This window comes from Molossus molossus, unplaced genomic scaffold (genome assembly GCF_014108415.1).
Source record: "Molossus molossus isolate mMolMol1 unplaced genomic scaffold, mMolMol1.p scaffold_m16_p_18, whole genome shotgun sequence".
In the NCBI taxonomy this organism is placed as follows: Eukaryota; Metazoa; Chordata; class Mammalia; order Chiroptera; family Molossidae; genus Molossus; species Molossus molossus.
The window spans coordinates 48,966,055-48,974,257 of NW_023425353.1; the positions used below are offsets into that span (position 1 = coordinate 48,966,055).

At 51.8% G+C, this 8,203-nt stretch overlaps 1 protein-coding gene across 2 annotated transcripts; it reads right to left on the reverse strand.

The window, feature by feature from the left end:
• Positions 1-829: 829 nt before the first annotated feature.
• Positions 830-7,362, reverse strand: EOMES (eomesodermin). 2 transcript variants are annotated; one of them, XM_036266703.1, is made up of 6 exons: positions 6,099-7,362; positions 4,963-5,117; positions 4,177-4,298; positions 3,554-3,712; positions 3,411-3,472; positions 830-2,616 (listed from the first exon to the last, which is right to left on the reverse strand). In XM_036266703.1, the coding sequence occupies exons 1-6, from the start codon at positions 6,971-6,973 to the stop codon at positions 1,935-1,937; spliced, it is 2,055 nt and encodes a 684-aa protein (XP_036122596.1). In that variant the 5' UTR covers positions 6,974-7,362; the 3' UTR covers positions 830-1,934. The 2 variants fall into 2 exon arrangements, with proteins under 2 accessions (XP_036122596.1, XP_036122595.1); XM_036266702.1 differs by having other exon boundaries at positions 1,280-2,673.
• Positions 7,363-8,203: the final 841 nt, after the last annotated feature.

The following is an 8,203-nucleotide window of genomic DNA, read 5'->3' on the forward strand; positions in this document are numbered from 1 at the left end:
GGCCTGAAGCCGTCTGCTGATAAACCTGGCGGGACGTCTGGCAGGGGACAAAGGGCCCTCCGCCCCTTCGTTGGTTTAACTTTTCGGTGGGCCCAGGGCTCAGCCAGGGGATGGGGTAGCCTCCGCCCTCCTGGGGGAAGGAGAGCCAAACAAACGGAGCTGAACGCGAGGCGAAGCGCTCTGGGGCCGACCTTTGCAGGGTGGAAAGAGGACCGGAGTCCTCGTGCGTAGGCGACGCGCCCGCGCAGCCCCGGTGTCCCCGGACCGGTGGGGCGCAGAGCCCCGGCGGCAGCCACGCGGAGCGCAGCCCGGGCCGCGCAGAAGCCGCAGGTGGGAGCAGAAGCTGAGCTGGGGGCGGTCAGCTCGCTGCCGCACCTCACGTACCCGGAACTCGTGGGCGCTCAGAGAGCCTCGGGGGTTCCCAGGGGGCACACACAGGTCAGGGACGGGTGGCCCCAGGTAGGCCTAGGAAAGAGCCCAGAGAACTAAGGGTCCCGGGCAGCGGCAGGGCCCGGGCGCCAAGGGGGCGAGGATTTTCCAGGTTTGGACTAGCCTGATGTAGGCCATCTTGCCTCTGGGCACCTCCACCCCCACCCCAACACCCACCGTCCAGACTTCCCAGTGGGGTGAGAAAATAACCCCATTCACGTTCAAGGATAAGAAGTGATAGAAGTCATCTCCACTTCCCACTTCTCTTAGAGATTCTAGAGCCTTCCGTGGCAGGGAGAGGGGTTGGCAAAACAGTGGTCATGCGGGAGAAGGGTGGAGGAGAAAGCAAAATAACATATTTAGATTAAAACCTGTAGTACAGAAGACAGAGCTATGCCTGTTCCCTTAATGAACAACATTTATTAAAAAATGACTAAGACTGTACATAAAAATCCAAGATCTCTAAAAAGCCTATAGGAGCCGTGGCGTCGGGTTTTACTGTCTTTACATTACCAAGCTGGGTAGTGGGGGTGGCAAAGGAAGAGGTTGAAATAGAGGAGTTTCCTTAGACACGTTTCAAGTTAAGTACAGAGTAGCTGAATACATTCTTAACTACCTAAAAAGTAAACAGAATATTCCCCAATGTGGTTGGGATGAGGAGAGGAACCACCCCCTGCTCTTGCAGCTGCTGCCAGGTGATCTGCAAATTCTTTACAAAGCCAAAGCACCGCTTTTACATAATCTCAGACACCTAGGTAGACTATTTGTACAATATATTCCACGTTATTCTACAGTGTATCTAAGCACACACAACTGTACACTTTAAAATTCTCTTTCTTTATTTTTGGGGGGTGACTCCCTCCCTTGTCCTCTCCTGAGTCTTGTGAGCCACCCCAGCACAGAGCAGAGCGAACGAGGCAATCATGGCTTATTCAGAAAGCCTGGGAGGAACCAAAGGCAGGTAAAATCAACGCCTTCACAAAAGTTGTTCTCGCCTCCCAGGCCTGACATCTTCTGTCTCTAGCAGAAGGTAACGGCAAAAAGTCCCCTGTTGAAGCTTAAGGACCAGCCCTTCTTTTCTAGAAACAAAATGCCTTACCGATTCTGGGCTTCTATATGCTTAGAGATTTAAAAATAGAATAAAGAACCAAAGCTTTCAACTGGTGTGATAGCGTTCAGCATTCTATCTTCACAGCCCCATTCTCTGAACATTTAGTGTTTCCAATAAATAAACCCAGAACCTTGAATGACCTTCAAATTTTAAAAACACTTCCAAGTCCTCCATTAACTTTATTTTGAAAGAAAAAGAAAACGCTAGGCTTGTTTCAGTTACCTGCAGCAATCAAAAAGCTTTGGCACCTTCTTTTAGAGAATTGCACAGAACACGATGCATCAAGGTGGAAGGCAAACATCTTTTTGGCAACCTAGGCAAAGAAGACAACAAAAAACACCACCAAGTTCATCTGCAAAAAGTTAGCTCATTTTTATGAGGTTAAAATAACTCTTTAGGGAGTTGTGTAAAAAGCATAATACCCTCCCATGCCTTTTGAGGTGTCTTTACTGTATTCTTCAGCGTTCATGTCCTCACACTTTATGGAGGGAGAATTTTCATTACTAGAGGTGCTGGGAGACAGCCGCCTTCGCTTACAAGCACTGGTGTAGACCCCCGAATCATTGGAATCCAGAGACTTGATGGAAGGGGGAGTCTCTATCCAAGAAGAGCTAATTTCTTCTTTGACTTTCTCCTTGGAGAGTTGATCTTCAGAGAACACAGGGGGGCTTGTTCTGGAGGTCCATGGGAGTCCAGCCGACATCTTCCTCTGATAAGAACCTCGACCTCCCCACCCTGCCATGGCAGGGAAGGCTGGGTCAGGGTAATACCCCAGGGCATGGGGTGTCTGGAGGGGCAAGGATTTAATACCATATGGGAGCAAGGTGCTGGAAGTATATTCAGACTCATAGGAACCGATGTCTAGTTTGTTGGTCCCAGGTTGCTGGACAGGCGTGACAAGCCACCGCTGGGGAGGGTTGGCCACCTCTTCGTTCTGTTGGGGTGAAAGGAGGCCGTTGGTCTGTGGCACGGTTCTCTCGCCATTATAATATCGGGCTTGAGGTAAAGTGTTGACAAAGGGCTCCGGGAAGAAGGACTGAACGCCGTACCGACCTCCAGGGACAATCTGATGGGATCTAGGAGAATCCGTGGGAGATGGAGTTAACCTGTCATTTTCTGAAGCGGTGTACATGCTACAATATAAAGAGAAACACTTAAAAAAAAAAAAAAAAACCCTAATGTTGTCCCCAAACAAACCAAATTCCCAGAAATGAAAAAGCACTGGTCTGTTGACACGGAGGGATGGAGGTAGGAGAGGCCCTCGTCCATTTGAACCGGAGTCCTGGCTCCTGGGGAAAAATTTCCCACCATGAAAGAAAAAGAGTTCCCTCCCAGGCATTACGCATTTAAACTATAGAAAATCCACCTTTGCAAATCCCAGGATTTGAGGAACTCAGAGCAACTCCTCCTCTCAGTGTGATGGGAGGAAAGCCACATTTAAAAGGCATTTGCAGAGCCTTGCTGTTGATGTGAAAACTACATCCTCTTAGTTTCAGGTTTTTCTTATGTTAAAAAAAGGGGGGGGGTAATTATACGTGCTCCTGAGAGGATAAAAAAAAAAAAGTTGGATTACATGGAAAGGTATGTAAATACAGATTATGAAAAATTTAAATCTTCACTCAAATATTTAAAAACACAAAAAAGCTCCTCATTTTAAAGCCCTTAACATTTCTTTAGAAATTAACAAATCCTTTCTGTGAAAATTCTACAGCAAGATTAGTCCAGGCAAAAAAAAAAAAAAAGTAAAGATAAAAACAGGTAAAAATTTCAAACATGAAAGTTCTCCCTAGAATAAGTTCTCAGGAAAGTGTCTGATTATGAATGTCCTGTTCAAAAATAACATGCAAGTATGAAGAAAAGCAGCACTTACGAATCATAGTTGTCCCTGAAGCCTTTTGCAAAGGGGTTATGATCAATCTTTAGTTGAGTTATCTAGATAGGGGAGAAAAACAGTCGTTGAGTTAGCACACTGGGCCTAGCTTTTGAGAATCTTGGGACATTCGGGACACTCACATCGGTGTTTTGGTAGGCAGTCACGGCAATGAACTGCGTTTCTGAGAAGGTAAAGGTTTGAGTCTTCGAGGGCTCATTCAAGTCCTCCACACCATCCTCTGTAACTTCCACAATGTGCAGTCGTGGCTGGTACTTGTGTAAGGACTGGAGGACTATCATCTGGAAATGGAACAGGAAGAGAGCGGCCGAGTTGAAAAAGTCTCTTAAAGGCGCAACGAAAGTAGATTTTCACAAACTACATATTTTGGAATGGAACTCCTGCTTGCTCCCGACAACAGCTATCATTTTTTTGCTACTGCTGTTTTAAGATTTTATCATTGCCATGTTTTTAAACTTAAAACATAGCTGGGTATGTGTGTTTCAGAAACACTCTTTCCTCTTGGTTTCCTAAGTCCCCCAAATATTTCAGTACTTCCATTCCTAATAGTCAACTCACTGTTATTGAAATCCAGTAAGAAAGTGCAAATGAGAAAGGTCAAAAGAAAGAAAAAAAGCTTAGAAATAGGCAAATGAACAGGTAACACTGAAAACAAACAAACAAACAAAAAAAACGGGGAAGAGTATGAGACCTTGTTAGAAAAGTGATCTATAACCAGAAGACACCCCCTCCTCTGTCACTCTACCTGAGTGTTGTTGTTATTGGCGCCTTTGTTATTGGTGAGTTTTAATTTCCCAAAGGAAATCTCCTGTCTCATCCAGTGGGAACCAGTATTAGGAGACTCTGGGTGGACATACATTTTGTTGCCTAAGAGAAAATGAAACAAAATACAGAACCCAAGCATATAGGGCTGTTTACCAATGGAGGGCAGTGGGGAGGGACGTCTTATTATCCATGGGCAAGGTGTAAGAGCAGCTCTTACAGCTCTGTTCTCCCCAGCACTAGCTGCTTAAGAAGGCCATTGGAGCCCATTAGACTCCACTGATGGCCCACCACCCACTCCAGGGCCCCTGTGCTTCCACTGACTTCCTTGGACATGGTGCTCATCGTAAGGGTACCTCGAAATATAAAAATGGAGCCAACAGGAGATACTTCATGTAGTTCAGATGAAGCTGGGAGGACAACATCTCATGGAAATGGTTGCATTTTTACGGGTGGGATTCACTCTTGGAGAGCGTTTTCTCAAGTAAAAATTAAGACTGCCAGGACCCCTTGCCACCCGGAGAGTTTTTGACAATTCATGATAATTCTTTCCTCAAACATAGGAATGGGGGGGGGGGGGGTGACGTAGGGTTACGGTTAAAGTTCTGTATATTAGTAAGCAAGAAATCTGACTTGGCAAGTTTCTCCCTTCGTCAAACAATCAAGACAAAGAAACTCATGCTAACACCTCTAGGTCCCAGGTCGGGGGGAACGCTTGTGTCGGGGCTTCCCCATCCGCTCCTCCCTGCCCGGTCTCCTCTCTCCTCACCCTGCATGTTATTGTCGGCTTTGCCGCAGGTCACCCACTTGCCCCCTTGGAAGCGCCAGTGGTTGGGGTCCGCCAGCACCACCTCTACGAACACGTTGTAGTGGGCGGCAGGATTGAGTCCGTTTATGTTGAAGCTCAAGAAGGGGAACATGCGCCTGTACAAGGGAACACAGCCAGGAGAAGCGATTTAATCACGCGAGAGCAGGCCACACTCGGCCAGGTTCGTGGGCACCTGGGATAGGGTCGGAGCACGACATCTAGAAGCCTACAGAATTAACAGAATACCGGTCAAGTGGCCTTTATCATGTAAAATATCACCGAGTTGGCAAATTTTGAACATCCTTTCTCCAAAATAATTATTTCCCAAAGTCACTTGCGTCTGTGCCCTTTCCCCACTCAAGTGCTCGACTTTTTAAGATGCTCATTTTTTTCCACGATGTGAAAAATCATTAATTTTTATATGTACAAGTATAAGAGAATAACATTAAGTTGTTCTTGCCCTCCCCCCTTTTCTTTCAATCCTACTAGTAGGGCTAAAGGTCCCCTTTGAGAGCCCCCCCCCGCCCCTCACTTTCCGCAGAAGTAACCACTGTTAGCAATTAGACGTATATGAGAACTTTCTCATCCCCGAACCCCAGCCAGGTTTGGCTCCAGGACCTACCTAACCAACTAACCCAGACCGAGGCTCGGAAGCCTGGGCTCTGGTCCTCACGCCCATACTCCGGAGGCGCCCCATGGAGACCCTGGCGCCTAGAACTGCGGGAGCCCATCTACTGCGCTCAGGGGGCCAACCTCTGCGCCTCCCCCCATCCGCTCTTCCTCACGGGCAAGTAGGGAGCAGTGGACCGCCGAGCGGGCGGATCTAGTAAATCCAGCTTTGTGGACAAGCCTCAATTTCCATTTCCGTCCCCTCCTCGTCAGTCCAGGTAAGGGTAACGGGAAGGAGGAAACAGCCGTAACATTACACCCTGCACAGACCGCCCGGGAGCGTAGGGGAGGGACACCGAATTGGAGATGCGGCGTCTCCACTTACTGCGCACGGAAACACATTCTCCAAAGTGCACCCCCGGCCTTCCTCGGGGCCACACTTTCACCGCCCACCCCAGCGTCCCGCGTCCCCTCCGCGCTGTGCTCACCTGCCCTGTTTCGTAATGATCATCTCGGTTTGGTGGCGGTGGAATTTGAGCCACAGAGGCCGGTTGCACAGGTAGACGTGAGCACGTAAACTGGAACCAGAAACCTCCAAGCTCCCCCATCCTCCGCACGAACTTGCGGCCGCTGCCCCGGGGTACGGCCCGTAGAGCGGAGCCCCCTGACTGTACTGATAGGCTCCCGGGCCGCCTCCCCCGCCGCCGCTTGCGCCCGCGCCACTGCCGGCGCCGGCTCCCGGGCCGAACTGCGCCCTCCCGGGTGGGCACACGGTCGCGGGGAAACCGCCGGAGGGCAGCATGGAGCCATAGGGGTAGCGCGCCCCGTTGGGAGCCGGGTACACAGATCCGTGGGGCGCCCCGGCTGCCGCCTGGTACGGGAAGAGCGAGCAGGGCGCAGCCAGCTCGGAGCCCTGAGGCCCGGGGGACTGGAGGTAGTAGCGCTCCGAACTTAGGCTGTCCATGGAGTAGCGCGCGGTGGCGGCGGCTGCGGCAGTAGCAGCGGCAGTCGCGGCTGAGGGGAGCTCCTCTTCCCCGCAGGGGGAGCCCTTGCGGCCGTCCGGGGGCCCTGGCTTGGCCACTGCCGCGGTGCTGGCAAAGGCGTCCCCGGCGTCGGCGTCACTGAGCATGACCGCGGGAGCCCCCGCACTGGCGGCTGTGGGTTCCCCGCTCCCCGCCTCGCACGAGAGGCTGCCCGAGAACTTCTTGGGCGCTTTGTCTAAGTCCAGCCTCTGAGGCGAAGGGGTCGCGCCGGGGAGGTGGCCGGCGGTCCCGCCACCGCCGCTTCGCGCACTCTCCAGCGGGTAGAAGTGCGCGCCAGGCAGGTTCACTGAGCTCACCAAAAGCTGCTCCCCTAACTGCATGCTTTACAGAGCGCAGACGGCAGTGCTTCCTCTCCTCCCGCGGCCTTATTATAAAGGCAGGATGGGGGAGCCAGCGCCCTCTTCCGAGGGGAAGGTAACTTCCCCTTCCTACGGCGCCGGGGCTACCCACCTGGCGACACGCGGGCAGCTAAGGCACACTCACGCGTATTGAACCCAGCGTCCTTTCCTCAAGGAAAGCGCACTGAGTGTGAACGGCAGGAGGTGGAAATTGATCGAGAAGCACTCTTGTTTTCTTAGCCGTCCTTCTAGCCTCTCCGGACCTCCGCTCTCCTCCCACACTCACCCCCAGGAAGAAGAGGACTTGGATCTCTGTTCCCATCCACCCACCAGCGCTAGCCTTTCTGCTCTCCTTGACTGCTGAGCTATCGGTCAAGTTGACCACTTGGAAACTTGCAGGCTGTCATTGGCTGCTTTATATATGTGCTTCCAGGGAGGGGTTTCGGGGCCCAAAGCCCCGGGACCCTCCTATTGGCTGATGGAGGTGACACTAATTCAATTAGGCATATACTAATTGGATCAAGTCGCCTGCAACTTTCTTTTGCTCTGGTCTGATTTTTTTTTTTTCCTTTGAGACCCTGTCCTGCTGGGAGAATCAATTCTGGTGTCTGTATTTCGCTGGAGTTTAGGGGAACAGAGTTGGGGGGTCTCCGTAGTGGGGTCCACTCTTGGCACAGACGTCATCTCTGCGCTCTGAGAGGAACATTGCGAGGCGGGAGCGGGTTTGAGAGGGCCGGAGGGAGAACCGCTCCGCAAGTTGGCTTTCGGGGAGGCCCCGGTCCCTGAGGGTGGGGATCTGGGGCGAGCTGGAGAGAGGCCCAAGCGAACTGTCTTTTCTCGTCGGGGGCTGTAACTTCAGCACACTTTCCTCCCGATGGGAGTAGACTCCCTGGCCTTCAACGCCTGTGAACCACTTTTATTTGGTCCCATCCTTTTACTCAGTGGGAAGGACTTGTGGGAGGAACCTCACGCCCGGCTTTTGGGGTTCGGGGACGGCGAGTGCACGCTGCCATCCTTCAGAACCGAATCCCCCAGAAGCCCGGGTGGGGTGGGATACTGGGAACACCCTCATTCCCCACGCCAACACGTCTGCTTTCGGGAGGCAACCACCTCCCACAATTTCAAGTCCAGGCGGCTCAGTTTCCCTGAGTCCCAGATCCTGCCCACCACCCCGTCTTCAGCTGGGCCTGACGCCGGGAAACAAAGCGGCCT